The sequence below is a fragment of the Rhagoletis pomonella genome, unplaced genomic scaffold (assembly GCF_013731165.1).
Source record: "Rhagoletis pomonella isolate Grant_MI unplaced genomic scaffold, Rhpom_1.0 Rhpom_scaffold_00005, whole genome shotgun sequence".
NCBI lineage: Eukaryota > Metazoa > Arthropoda > Insecta > Diptera > Tephritidae > Rhagoletis > Rhagoletis pomonella.
Genome location: NW_023458559.1, coordinates 17999682 through 18014926, shown reverse-complemented (window position 1 = coordinate 18014926; position 15245 = coordinate 17999682). Strand labels below are relative to the sequence as shown.

Sequence of the window (15245 nt, the reverse complement as noted above, 5' to 3'; positions counted from 1 at the left end):
AATGAAGTTGTGAGTAAAATATTTTTTACTCTACGATGTCTTAGAGTAACTTCACCTTATGTACCGGTAGCCACTAAGAAAAAGTTAATTACAAGTTTAATTGTTCCTTATATCACGTACTTTGAAATCGTCTACGGCAAATTAGACTCTCATTCACTCCAAAAATTGAATATCGCCATTAACTCTGCCACAAGGTATGTATTTGGTTTAAAGAAATACGATCATCTCTCATCTATGCGTAATTCTATACTTGGCTGTGATTTACAAAATTTACTGAACGCGCGTAATTGCATTTTTATGTTCAAATTATTTATCACGAAGAGCCCGGAATATCTGTACAATAAACTTAAGTTCTCCAAGAGTACACGTTCGTCAGGTCTTATTCTTCCGAGATTTAACTATTTATGCACTTCAAGACTGTTTTTTATTAATGCGGTAAGGCTCTGGAACTCCCTTCCACTGTCCTTGAAGAACGCGTTGCACATAGGCAACTTCAAAAAACTCATATTTAACTTTTTTTCTTCCAAGCGTGATCAAGAATAGTGGTTATAAGCTTACCTTTGTTTTATTTTAGAATATATGATTTGTAATTCAACGTTCACATTACCTTAATCTATATTGTAATATTAATTATTATCTGTACTTTTTATTTTATTTCTTGCAATTTGTTTGTATCATTGTGCAAGTAAAGATTACATCTTAATGCACTAATGTTTTCAATATAATATTAAATTAAATTAAAATTAAATTAAATACGGGATGGCACCTTATATTAGAACTTTCATTTGTCGCCTAGTATACATATACATACAAGGTAAACTTAAAAGGTCTGTATCACTTTTTTTCGGATGAAGCGAAACAAGCTCAAAATGAACCAAGCAAAAGTTATTATTCTTACTTCGAATACTGGAGTCGAAAACATTAGAAAAATAACATATGTAGGTATATTCGTCGAATTACGAAAATTTGAATACTGTAAGGCTAGTCGCAGAGAATGTAAAACTTAATTTGTGGCCCTCGGGCTTTTTTTCCAAAATCAAACTACGAGTATAAGGCAGGTTCTGCAATTCACTTCCGAGTGAATTTAAACCCTTGCCAATTTGAGCTCAACGCGAATTCGACTCAAATTCACTCGGAAGTGAATTACAGAACCTGCCTGTATGTTTTAGCCTATGTGCGAGTAAAAGCGCAGACAGTCGACGACGTAGCGTAAACGTACGCGAATCCCATAAGGTAGATCGTGTTTGCGTCAACCTACGTGGTAGTTATATTCCAGACGAATTTTTTCATCGCACTACCATTATTATTTTGATGCGCTGAACACAAATATGAAGGCCGTTTTGCTCCATCACGCTGGGAATTTTTCCTAACCTCAAAAACCATTGCGTATATTATGTGACAGACAATTTTTTGCTGTTAGGAAAATATTCTGACGTGGTAGAGTAAAACAGACTTCAGATTTGTGTTCAGCGCATAAAAATATATAGGAAAATGAACCCCCGAACCCCCACACTATTTTTGGGTGGCTGTGGTATTTTTTATATGGAGTCAAAGTCTTACATCTTCATTAAAAATCCAATTTTGAAACATGCGTAAAACGACTAATTTTTGTTTTTTGAGTCGTGGTAGAATTTAGTAACAATCTTTTTCATAGAACATTATAACCCATTAATTTTTACTAGAACGGGGCTTCGTTGAGCAAATTTTGTAAGTGGGAATTAGAGAACTAAAATGCTGAAATGTTGCTAAGCCTCGTATTTATAGGAAGCAATATAAATTAAAAAAAGCATTGTCTTTAATAAGATTTAAGTTACTTTTTTATTTCTAAAAACGACTAATTTTTTTTTTTGAGTCGTGGTAGAATTTAGTAACTATCTTTTTCATAGAACATTATAACCCATCAAGTTTTAATAGAACGGGGCTTCTTTGAGCAAATTTTGTAAACTGGGAATTAGAGAACTAAAATGCTCCATAAAAATGTAAAAGTAAGTACATATCGCTAGCTTAGAGTGAAATGTTGATAATCATCGTATTTTCATATTGGAAGCAATATAAATTAAAAAAGCATCGTCTCCAAAAAGAATTAAGCTACTTTTTTATTTCTTTCCGTTTAAATTCAATGAAAGGCAAATTTTTCCAAGGTCCAAAAGAGACAAAAAAATTCGGTAAGGCCAAAAATCTTTTTTAGTTTTATCTTCCTTTAAATATGCAAAATGTTTGTATTCAAAGTTTTGCCAAATACTTGAAGAAAATGGCTATATGAAGTTTGTTTCCTCTGCTGTAAAATTGAAAAAAGGTACTAAGCTACTTTTCACTCTCATAAAGATTAATAGAGGAGTTTTCTTCCAATAAAAGAAACTTTAACCATCTATAAAAAAGTTCTGATGTGATGGAGCATTGTCCTTCTGGAGTTTGGCGAGAAGGTAGAAATATTATTAATGGGGTATATTGACGACCTTGTTTTGAAAATGACGGCGAGTCCATTCCCCTCGCCTTACAGTATTGAAAAAGAATTAAACACCACACAAAATAAGTTAGTTTACCAATTTCGAGACCCTTAAATTAAATGCACTAAAAATCAAATATTTATAAATTAAGGTGTAAATCAGTAATCAGTGAAAAGCTTTTCTGAAGATTCCGACTGTCTAAAGTCTTAACAATGGGTGTACCTAACTAAAAGCCATTATAAAAGTAACTGAATATTAAAATATCCTCTAAAGTCTACAGGCTAAAGCTCTTTAGTCGCTTTGCTTTTGACATTAATATGTGTTAGGAGCGTATTGGCTTTGGGCTCCAATCGACTAACCTGCTACTATCCATACTTTTGCGGCTTGAACGAATCCTTTAATTTCTGTATGTAGTAAAATTAAATTTCTCTTACAAATACTGAAAATTAATGCAAAATTTTCGTTTCTCTACTCACACACTCACACACTTATACGTTACCTTGTTTTTACTTTGTTTATGATTTCGTTTCATGCTTCTTCAAACGTGGACTTTGTGAATTTCTTTTCGTACACAATTTAACAACACTCTACACTCATCTCTTACTTAATCAACCACATGCACATGTAATATGCGAATTTGTTTTGTTTTTCGGTTCACCTTTGTGCACACCTCACCTCACCTGTCCCAAAACTGAATGCACCATTGTTATCCTGAAATCCTGAAAATCCTGACGTAATCATTTGAATCCATAAATAAACTTGATCTGAAATTTTGATCACGACTAATATCCAAATGCACACTCTCCTATCCTATCCTCACCGATTGCCTTGCTCCCACCCATCTTCCTGCCCGGGACAATTTTGTACACTTACAGCTATTCTTCCTCTACTTTCTTTGTCAGAAACGTAAAATGGTCGGGGAGTCCACGTCGACGCAGGTGCTGCGTGATCTCGAGATCTCGCTGCGCACCAATCACATTGAATGGGTTAAGGAGTTTCTCGACGACACGAACCAGGGTCTGGACGCTCTTGTGGATTACCTAAGTTTTCGCCTGCAGATGATGCGCCACGAACAGCGGGTTGAAGAAGCGCTATCTGACTCAGATGAGCGCCTGAATATGACAAGCAGCCAGACAGTGGGCGGAGGCAACGGTTCAGGCTCCGCCGATGGGCTGGGTAGTTCATCGGTGGGAGTAAGTTCTCCTCTCAGTGGTAGCATTAATTTAGATGGTGCCCGGCACCACCCATATTCTCACTCGGGCCACTCTGGCGGTAGTTTAAATGGTTTTTTACGTCCCTCGCTGGCCGAGGTACTTGACAGTCCCAGCATTAAACGACGATCCAGACATATAGCCAAATTGAATATGGGTGCATCCACTGATGACATACACGTGTGCATCATGTGCTTGCGGGCCATAATGAACAACAAATACGGCTTCAATATGGTCATCCAACACCGAGAAGCTATCAATTGCATAGCGTTAAGTCTGATACACAAGTCGCTGCGTACGAAAGCTTTGGTGCTAGAGCTGTTGGCTGCCATTTGTTTGGTGAAGGGGGGTCACGAGATAATATTGTCCTCGTTCGACAACTTTAAGGATGTGTGCCAGGAGAAGCGTCGATTTCAAACACTAATGGAATACTTCATGAACTTTGAGGCCTTCAACATTGACTTTATGGTAGCGTGTATGCAGTTCATGAACATTGTAGTTCACTCCGTTGAGGACATGAACTATCGCGTGCATCTGCAATACGAATTCACGGCTCTCGGACTGGACAAATATCTGGAGAAGCTACGCATGACTGAATCGGAGGAGCTAAAAGTGCAGATATCCGCTTATTTAGACAATGTGTTCGACGTGGCGGGCCTAATGGAAGATTCTGAGACGAAGACTGCAGCTTTAGAACGAGTGCAGGAGCTGGAGGACCAATTAGAGAGGGAGGTGGATCGCAACTCAGAATTCATGTATAAGCTCGCCGAACTCGAAACTGAGGTGGCGGTGCTGAAAGCAGAGCGTGAGGACTTATTGACCACTAAACTGAAGTTTGACGAAGAGGTCACGACATTGCGGCGCATACTGAAGCAGAACGAACAGGAGCTTAAGAAGCGTGAATCGCTGCTACAAAGCAAGAATCTCGAGTTACAAACATTGACGCGGTCGTTACCGCGCTCGGGTTCGAATAGTGAAACGTCTCTACAAAATGGCGGAACCTCTCCGGACAAGTGCGTTTCTCCTCCACTGCCTCCCCCGCCGCCTCCACTTCCATCTGCTATGTCGCCTGCCAGCGCGGCGCCTCCGCCACCACCTCCGCCCGCACCGCCCGCGCCACCACCACCGCCTCTTGCGCCTGGCGGTTCCTTAAGCAATGGTGGTCCGCTTTCGCCAACAATGTCCGCAAATGGTGGTTCGGTAGGTTCTCGCTCACCACCATATGGTTCTGGTCCCAACGGAGGGCCTATGATGTGTGCGTTCCAACCGCCCCCTCCACCTGTGGCCGGTTTCATGCCCGCTCCAGACGGTGCCATGACAATCAAGCGCAAAGTACCGACGAAATATAAACTGCCCACGCTTAACTGGATAGCTTTAAAGCCAAATCAGGTGAGGCATTATTGACTTCAAACTCAAAACTTGAAAGTGAATTTTCGTTTTTTAATAGGTTCGTGATACTATTTTCAACGAATTGGACGATGAAAAGATATTCAAACACATTGATTTCATTGAATTTGAGGAGCGGTTTAAAATTGGTATCGGCGGCGGCTTGACAAATGGCAACAACTCAGAAGTGGACGGCCTCCACTCCTATCCTAGCAAACGCTTCAAGAAGCCAGACAATGTATCGCTTTTGGAGCACACGAGATTACGAAATATTGGTATTATATACATTTTTCAAAATAATTAAATAGTAAAGAAGTTAATATATATTATATTGAATTAACTACACTCTTAGCAATATCTCGTCGTAAATTGGATATGCCTATCGATGAGGTTATTGCTGCCATACATAGCTTAGATTTGAAGAAACTTTCTCTGGAAAATGTGGAGTTATTGCAAAAAATGGTGCCCACGGATGTAGAGGTGAAATCCTACAAGGAATACATTGCCGAGCGTAAAGATCAAAACCAACTCACCGAAGAGGATAAATTCATGTTGCAATTGTCCCGTGTGGAGCGCATTTCATCTAAGCTCTCTATTATGAATTATATGGGCAATTTCTTCGACTGTCTGCACTTGATCAGTCCAGTTAGTCCAAATTTAATTCCCCTAAAAATGCAGTAATAATATTTCTTTTCTTTCAGCAAATACTAGCCATCACAACCGCTTCCAATTCCCTGAAAAAATCCCAAAAGTTTAAAGCCGTTCTAGAAATCGTTCTAGCTTTCGGAAATTACCTCAACAGTAGCAAACGTGGCCCCGCATATGGATTTAAATTGCAGTCACTCGATACGCTAATCGACACCAAGTCAACTGACAAACGCACGTCACTGTTGCACTACATCGTGGCAACCATAAGGCAAAAGTTCCCTGAGCTGCTCAATTTCGATACAGAGCTGTATTGCACAGACAAAGCATCGCAGGTATCGCTTGAAAATATTGTAACGGACGTACATGACCTTGAAAAGGGCATGGAATTGGTGAAGAAGGAGGCAGAACAACGAGTGAAAGGTGCACAAACTCATATCCTGCGAGATTTCCTCAATAACTCCGAGGATAAGTTGAAGAAGATCAAAATGGAATTGAAGAATGCACAGGATGCATTCAAAGAATGCGTTGAGTATTTCGGGGAATCATCGCGTAACGCCGATGCAGCAGCATTCTTCGCGCTAATAGTGCGCTTTACGCGAGCATTTAAGGTAAGATTTTGCGTAATATACAAATTAGGGATGGGTACTGGAGGTTCAAATTCGATTTGTTCCGGATTTCGAACATTACCCAATCATTCGATTATTCGATTCGAAATTTGGTGGTGCAAATTCGATTTAATTCGACTTTTCAAAAATTGGTTTATTGAAAATTTAATAGTTTGTAAGAATGATAACTCAAATCGAAAAAGAGATTGAATTGAACTTACATTACTGAGATTAATTATCCGTATCACTCTTCTTAACTTCACAACCAAAAATAAAAAAATAAGAAGTATTTTATACATTTATATGAATGTTTTGCTTTTTAAAGCGAGATCTTTAAGTAAACAAGGAACAAAATACTAGGGCATAAAGAGCCACCGAGCCACATTTTTGGTTTGTCCATAGTTAACGGCTGGTATTCTTGACTAATGCCAAAAATTTCACTACATATTTGATTTCAGTATTATAAACGGAATGTCAATCTCCTGACACCAAAATTTGACGACAGTCTTTGACATGCACAGTGATTTGACACTAAATGAACTAACAGCTGTTGACATCATGAAAACCAAGCATTAGATACAGTTTTTAGATTATAAAGCACCTGAAATCATATTTATTTTTTATGAATTTATTTGTATAACTGGGATAAATCAATTAATACATTTCACTGTGAGTTAATACTTAAAAATTTATCGAAGTTGCGATTGTTCCATTTTCTTGTATATTTTTAATTCATTCGATACATCGAAAATATCGGTTTTTATATCAGATCGAAAAAGCATGATGTATTTTTTTGACTTGCATCACTAAGGCAAACGGTGTAATCCGTAGATGGCTTAATGGATTCATGCGTCGACTGTGCAGAAAATTCCCACCATTATGGACCTAAAACATAGCAGTGTGATTTTTCCAGGTTAAAATGATTTTCTTCCTGCAACGCCTAACTGCCGATGAGACAAAGTTCAGACATCTCTTCGCAAATATCGATCCTAGTACATTAGATTTAGGGAGGGATGTTTTGGAACCTCCACCTAGGGACGTTCCGATACCATCAAAGTATCGATACCTACTCAAATGAGTTTACTCAAATCCCTATTTCGATACTACTTATATGAGTGAACCGAATGTATCGATACCTACTTATATCGATAATTTTTCATCCTTTTATATGCAACAAAGCGAAAGTAATTTTCAGGCGTTATCTGTGACATACCTTTTGCGACACCTGAGTGGTAGATCGACCTATCTCGGCAGCCAGATTGAAAGCACCCTATCTGATAAAACTTTTCAAAAGCACCCTATTCCAGAATTTGATTGAAAAACGCCTTATATCAGAAAACTTTTCAAGACCACCCTCTTTCAGAACTCGGTACAAAAACGCCATATCTCAGCTGCCGATTCAAAGCGCCCTATCTCAAATATTTTCAATATATTTTCAGTTGAGGTATCGGTATGTTTATTTGATCATTAGTAACATTAGAAGTAATACGATTACTTAGACAAAAAATTAAACCTTTGAAAGGTTCCCACAAAACGTTACGGCTACAAGGCATTGCTTGAACTTTGTAAAAATATATCCCCTCTTTAGATTTTGGCGGTGCCATTGCTTAGATCAATTATTTTTCATAAAAGCGAAGCAATTCCATAGAAAATATATGACCGAAAGATATGGCACTTCCTCAAATCGATTCGATACAAGTACTTTTATTTCAATACTAAGTAGGTATCGATGAAACGATTCAAGTAAAAAAAGTAGTTGTTATTGAAACAAAAGTATCGAGTACATACTCGTATTTACTTATATCGGAACATCCCTACCTCCACCCAGTGGGATTAAGTACGAAACGCTGAAATCGCTTATCATTTCCGTATTCAGCGAATTCTCTGAACGCAAGCTCATGCGACTTTTTGGTGGTCAAGTTGTGGGTGACCAACTGCCTGAAAATGTTAGCATGATTCTCAGCATCAGTGAACAGTAAGATATTAACAAGCTTGCGGAACAAGCAGGCAAAATAATGGACATAGATCGTCCTGCACATATCTCTAGTTTAGACAGTACATCAGGAGAATCAGCTTTAGAATGCAGGTTAGCAATCAATCAGCGTTAAGTGTCCCAATAACGACACCGATCTGAAAGTCGGAGCAGCAATCCGAGCTATTCATTTACGACAAAACAACAGCTGATATCTCGGTAATTCCCATGGATATACCCGTCCTACAAAAAATTTAAGAAAGTGGTATTCAACTTCCAAGCCAAGGAGCCATCGTTTGGTATTGCAACAATCTTAAAGGACAACAGTGTGTATCATAAATTGCTTGCAGAATTTCCCAAGATTCACAATGTGGCACTCTCAATATCCAGCAAGAAGAATGCCGTCTTTCATCAGTATGAGACTTCAGGCTCTCCAGTCCTAGTAAAAGTAAGGCCATTCTATTCAATATATTTAGCCATTGCCAAAAATGAATTTAAATTTATGTTGGGCAATCAAATTATTTGTGCAGCAAAAAACCGCTGCTCCAATCCCTTTCATATGGTACCTAAAGCAAACGGTGGTTGGATACCATATGGTGACTACTGATTTTTGAATAAAAATACCCCTTTATAACGGATTATGTACATTCCCTTCATGGCCGCAAGTTTTACTAAAAGCTAGATCAAGATATAGAAAAGACGGCAATCATTACGCCGCACAGTGGTTCAGAGCTCACATCTAGCACGACAAAATTCGTATCTCCTGCGAACCATGGCGGATTATTCTCAAATTTAAACATAGTAATCTACTTTAGAAGGGGCACATTTGAAGCTAAACTATGGTCACAAGAAATGGATAAGATTCACTTTCCGTAAAATTATAAAAAATATGACAATATCCGTGTCAAATGATAGGTAATCTGACGTGTTTCAATCCATACATATTTTTGGGTTGCCACCCAGTTAAAATTTTAAAGTTATGTTACAATATCCGTTTTAATAATATTTCCGAGAGAATAATTTCTATAAGGGCCAAATTCACAGTGCGTATTTAACTCAGAATCGGTAGTTAACTACAGATTTTTGTACTGAATTTGGCCCTAAATGAATGTATTTTTATGTTTTGTTAACCATACATGAGCTTCCAAGTATTAAGCACATTTTTACGTTTTTCCAACGCGCACATAAAAACAGTAAAGTTTGTTTTTCATAATATTGTTTTTATTTCGTTGAAACTCTGTTCTCTTTTCAAAAAAGATATTTTTAATTTTTAAACATATAGCAACCTATTTTCTACATTTAAGTTTATAGTTTTGTATGAAAATAAGTGTCCCTAACTTCAGATATTTTTGTGGATCGAAGACTTTAAAAACCACAACCCTAAATTCTGTTGGGCTACTAAGAGAGTAGCTCAAGCAGAAAAATAAAAGTTCTTTATATTAATAAGGGAACATAGAAGTAAAAACAGTTCAGGGGACTATTTTATAATACGATGAAATCTGAAGTTCATAAAAGAAATGTACATAGTTTAAGAAAAAAACCTGGGGTCAGTAGCGATACTAGTTTGTCCTACCAATTTCATTAAGTAATTCAGCGTGTGGCGCTTTAAGCAGATTCATCGCATCTGGCTTAAATTAAGGCTTGAACTTTGGACTGTAATCCCTGAAAATACCATCCCTGCACCCTTACCCCAAGGACACTTATAGTCATTTATTGAATAGCAAAAACTGATTTTGGCAATTTTTTTTCCAATTGCACAATTTTTTTTTTATTAATAAATGACTATAAGTGTCCGTGGGGTCAAGGTGTAGGGATGATATTTTTAGGGATTCTAGTCCAAAGTTCAAGCCTTAATTTAAGCCTAAGTGAAAGGTTCTATCATCTTTCCTTTCTTTGATATAGTTTCCCAAATATTGCAAAAAATGTATTTTTTGACACTTTGACCTCGTTTCTTTCAAGATCTGGAGCTGATGGAAACTTTATACTTGAGGATTCTAATCCGCACCAAAAAGTCTATCAAAAACAGTTTTAGCATTTTCCGCACCATATTTTTTTCATTTTTGTTGGCTGCGTTATTTTTACAAATATTTTTGCTTAAGCTTATCAATATATCAGAGGATAAAAATAAACGATTAATCACATCTTTGTTGTAATCCCTTCTTGGAAATTTTCGTGCAAAAATGTCTCTATATTGCCGGTGATTGCTTCATGTTTTCTCTGATAGCTGCTCGATCGGGAGTTGCGTTATCTATAACTAAACCGCCATGCATTACAATGTTCTTCCGAAAAACCTTCCTCCTTCTAACTTCCCACTTCATAAACGGTCTTAAACTATCTCAAAGTAAGGGAATTTGCTCTTTTGGACACTTTGTAATTTCCACAAATTTTTCCTCAAGAAACCCGATTTTCTCTTTTTTTTGCGTTCACATTTTTGAATAACATTGAATCCTCATTGATGACCTCATATTATATCCTGAGAACAAAAAAATACTTGCTTGTGCTAGTTTCGAAAATTTCAAAAAGAAATATTAGTTTTTAACTGACTTCAGAAAAAGGAGAAGGTTATCAATTCGTCGGAATATTATTTTTTTGTATGTATGTTACTGCATAACTTTGGACCACGTTAACCAATTTCTATAATTTTTTTTTAAGGAAAGGTTTTACCTCACTGGTGGTCCCATACTAATTTGGTTTAAATCCGATCATTGGATCACGAAGAAATTAACGATAATATTAAATTTTTATATGAGAACTAGCAGAGCACCCGACGTCGTTCGGGGTAAACAAATAAAAATATAAAACAGTAATACAAATATTCAGTCCAGCATAATTTAAAGGAGACAAACTATTTTCTTTGTTTACATTAAGGCATTCTTATGAGCCATACTTTTAGCTTTATCGTGCTTTAACTAATATATATTGATCACCACTTTCTGTACTACAAATCTTGTTCCATTATTAATATTAGGTGGATTAATGTAACGATCAAATTTCTAAATTAAAATTAGTGTACTACGGTACATTCCGTTTAGCTGCCTATTCGCTTGGCTGTTTTAGTATAGCTGCACATTTCTGGTAGAACGCTTAATTCGGAAGGAGTTTTATTCATTATGTGTGAACCTTTTTCGTGTAACAGCATCGCGGGATTAAAAAACGATTTAATCTTTCCATTTCAAAATAATCTAAAGACGGTAAGGTTCCAAAAAAAACACAGTTTTAAATATCCGATTTATCTTATAGATGAATACATATATGTATATCTCCCTTTGACAAACCCATTTACATATGCTTTACTCTGAACACCTCCCATAGATACCTATGTCTGAATACCAAATTTAAAGTTCATGTGACTTATGGTTCCGAAGTTATAGTTGATAAAGGATTCCACGCCTATACGACGTGCCCCTGCCCCCTTTTACAAACTCATTTATTTATGCCCTCATATAAGCACCTACCTTCAAGTTCATGGGACTTATGATTCCGAAGTTATGGCTGAAAAAATATTCCGCGCCAATGGTATGGATCACGCCCACTTTTACAAACACGTTTATACGTACCCTTCTATAAGCATACCAAATTTCAAGTTCGTGGGATTTAAGGTTCCGAAGTTATAGCTAAAAATTCCACTCCTATGGGATGTGCGACGCCCCCTTTTACAAATACATTTAATATACCCTCGTATAAGCACCTACCATTGATATGTCTGCATACCAAATTTCAAGGTCGTGGGACTTAAGGTTCCGAAGTTATAGCTGATAAAATATTCCACGCCTATGGAATGTGCCCCGCCCCCTTTTACAAACTCGTTTATATATACCCACCTATAAGCACCTTTTTTTTGATAAAGGCGTTGCTCATTTTCTTCATTAAAAAAATCGTCGAACATACTTAGATAATATGGAAGAAAAATACCGACATCGTCAAAAATATGCCACACATCAACTGTAAATCACAGCTACTTTAAATTTGCACTTTATTAGACTAAAATTGAATGAGCTAAAAAACTGCAAAATATTAAGAGATAAAATTGAAACAGAAAGTTCGAAAGTTTGTCGATTTTTATTTAATGTTGTTCAAAGATTAAACTTATTTTCATTTAGTATTTTTAAAGGAATGAGCTATCATTTTATATACAAATAATTCAAATTAAAATATAATAAAATAAATAGTAAAATCTAGTCAATATGTGAGTGTCGTAAAGTTATGATATTTAAGAACATCTCTTTCTTAATTAACGATGACACTGTTTCTATATGAAGCTGATTTCAACATTATGTTTTATTAAGATTTAGTATCGAAAATATTCTTTCAAAATTTGCCTAAGAATGTGATATAATGGTTCGTTCAAAAATTTTTTCAAAACTCATAAAGGCAAAACCGAGAAGGCGAAGACAAAAAGTGAATACAAAAATTTCCCGCAGTGAATTTTCAGATTTTTGAAACGGTATAGTAACTTAATTTTTTATATTTTAAATAAAGCATGAATACCCCACGGAATAAACGAGTAGATAAAAAATATATAACGATCGAACTGGCACATCTATAAATATAAAACAATAGCCGTTTTCGTTGTTCGGAGTTAACTCAAAAACTACTGCATAGATTTGAGTAAAAATTTCAGAGGTTATACCTTGCATATATGGTCCTATTATAGGCTACCAGAAAACTCGCTAGGTGGCGCTGGGGTCGAGTTATTTATAAAAGTCGTATTTATGAACCGATTTCGTTCAAATTCAAAACGTGTGCACCTCCATCATGAGATATACGTTTGTGGACATTAGGTGGCGCTGCAGCCGATTTATTTATAAAAATTGTATTTACGAACCGATTTCTTTTAAATTCAAAATGGGAGCTACCAGCGTGATGGAAAATACGTTTACCAAAAATAGACCCGCTAGGTGCTGCGGGAGTCGAATTATTTATAAAAGTCGTATTTATGAACCGTTTTTTATTAAATTCAAAGTATAAGCTACCTGCATGAAGAAGAAAAGTAAGTACACCTGGGCCACACAGTATAAGTGAAATTTACGTTACATATCTAATCAATATCTTGTGTCATAATCAATATATCGAGGGCTTATATTCAGTACAATCTATCTGCAACTTTCAGAAAAACTACTTTCCGATGTTGAGCCCATCTGGTGCTTAGCTGTCATCATTAATGTTAATTTGAACTTGGCAAATCAAACTCAAGTGCAATTCGATATACACATGTACATACATGGTCAGTATCAATATCATCGATGGCAGTTAAGTCGTAGGTGAATTTCAATAATACATATCAATAGCAATATTGATAAATATCAATAAAAATATCCAAAAATATCGACAACAAAATCGATAGCAAAATTGATAACAATATCGAAAAAAATTTCGATAACAAAATCGATAAATACCGATAACAAAATCGATAAATATCAATAACAAAATCGATAAATATCAATAACAAAATCGATAAATATCAATAACGAAATCGATAAATATCGATAAATGAATTGATAAAAAATCGATAAATATCGGTAACAAAATCGATAAATATCGATAACAAAATCGATAAAAAATATTGCCAACAAAATATTTAAGAATATCGATTACAAAATCGAATAAAACTGCATACTTAGAGTTTTTCTAAAAAATCTGAATAGAAAGTTGCAAATAAGTATGCAAATTTATTGAATTTTCCTGAGTTTTGCACAAAATTTAGAGATTTAGTTTTTATGTTTTTTGGTGTAGGACGAACTATATATTTATAAAAAATTATCGAAAATAAATTAGAATAAAAAACTTTTCAGATATTGCGAAAAATTCTCTGTGCCAATACTTTTGTTCGGCACTGTATAAAAATGTTGTGTTCGTATGTCACGGTCGTCAAAACTCGAGCATGGCTGAGCTGATTTGAATAATTTTTTTTGTATTGTTCGGTATAATACCAAAACCAATAATATCGCAAAAATTTAGAGGGTTGCCACCTATTTGAAAATTTTTTAAACCCAATTATATTGATAAAATAAATGAATTATTACAATATGGGTATCAAATCAAAGAGTTTTAAGAAAGATAACTGTTGGAAGTATTTCTGAGGAGGGTTGCCACCTATTTGAAAATTTTAACTCAGTTAAATTGATAAAGTAAATGAACTATTGCAATGAGGGTATCAAACCAAAGAGTTTTAAGAAGGCTTACAGCCGAAAATATGTTTGAGGAGGGTTGACACCGCTTTGAAAATAGAACTATATTAGATTAACAAAATTAATTTAATTTTGCAATATAAGTATCAAATTAAAGATAATTTAAGAAAGATAACTGTTGGAAATATTTTTGAGTACAGTTGTCACCTCTTTGAAAATTTAAACTCAGTTAAATTGATCAAATAAATTACATACTGCAATTTGGGTATCAAACTTTAGATTTTTAAGACGCCTTACAGCCGAAAATATGTTTAAGGATGGTTGCTACCTGTTTGAAAATTTGACTCAATTTAATTGATATGGGTATAAAATTAAAGAGGTTTATAAAAGAAGACTTTGGTAAATACTGTTGAGGAGGGTTGCCACCTATTTGAAAAATTTTAACTCAGTTAAATTGATTAAACAAATGAAATATTGCAATGTGAGTATCAAACTAAAGGGCTTTTCAAAGACCTACAGTCGAAAATATGTTTGAGGAAGGTGGCCACCTGTTTGAAAATTTAACTCAATTAAATTGGTATCGGTACCCCACTAACTAAAGGCATTTGAGAAAACTTGATTTAGAAATATTTTCAATCTATCTAAAAGCAAAGACTGCATATATTGGGACTAAATGAAATATTACATAATTGGTTCCAAGCAAAAAGTTATAAGGAAAGCTTTACTGGAGATTTTTTTTTTTAATGAAGAAATCATTTACAAAATCTTATCATACGAAGTGATCATATTATCAACGAAGAGTTGGTATACAAATTTCGCAATGGAAAGAAATAATAAAAAACTACAGA

General features: G+C 35.4%; 1 protein-coding gene across 8 annotated transcripts in view; it reads left to right on the top strand.

The window, feature by feature from the left end:
- LOC118738747 (formin-like protein) overlaps positions 1-15245 on the top strand; it is a 141258-nt gene that overhangs the window by 107681 nt on the left and 18332 nt on the right. For 7 of the 8 annotated variants that reach the window (XR_004992947.1, XR_004992946.1, XM_036469684.1 and 4 more), the window contains exons 3-6: positions 3323-5047; positions 5106-5319; positions 5397-5689; positions 5746-6300. Coding sequence is in view for 6 of the 8 variants with exons in the window: in XM_036469684.1 (XP_036325577.1) it covers positions 3323-5047; positions 5106-5319; positions 5397-5689; positions 5746-6300 (2787 nt within the window). In the remaining 2 variants the exon portion in view is untranslated. The remainder of the gene's footprint in view (positions 1-3322; positions 5048-5105; positions 5320-5396; positions 5690-5745; positions 6301-15245) is intronic. The other variant, XM_036469682.1, reaches the window with a different exon arrangement.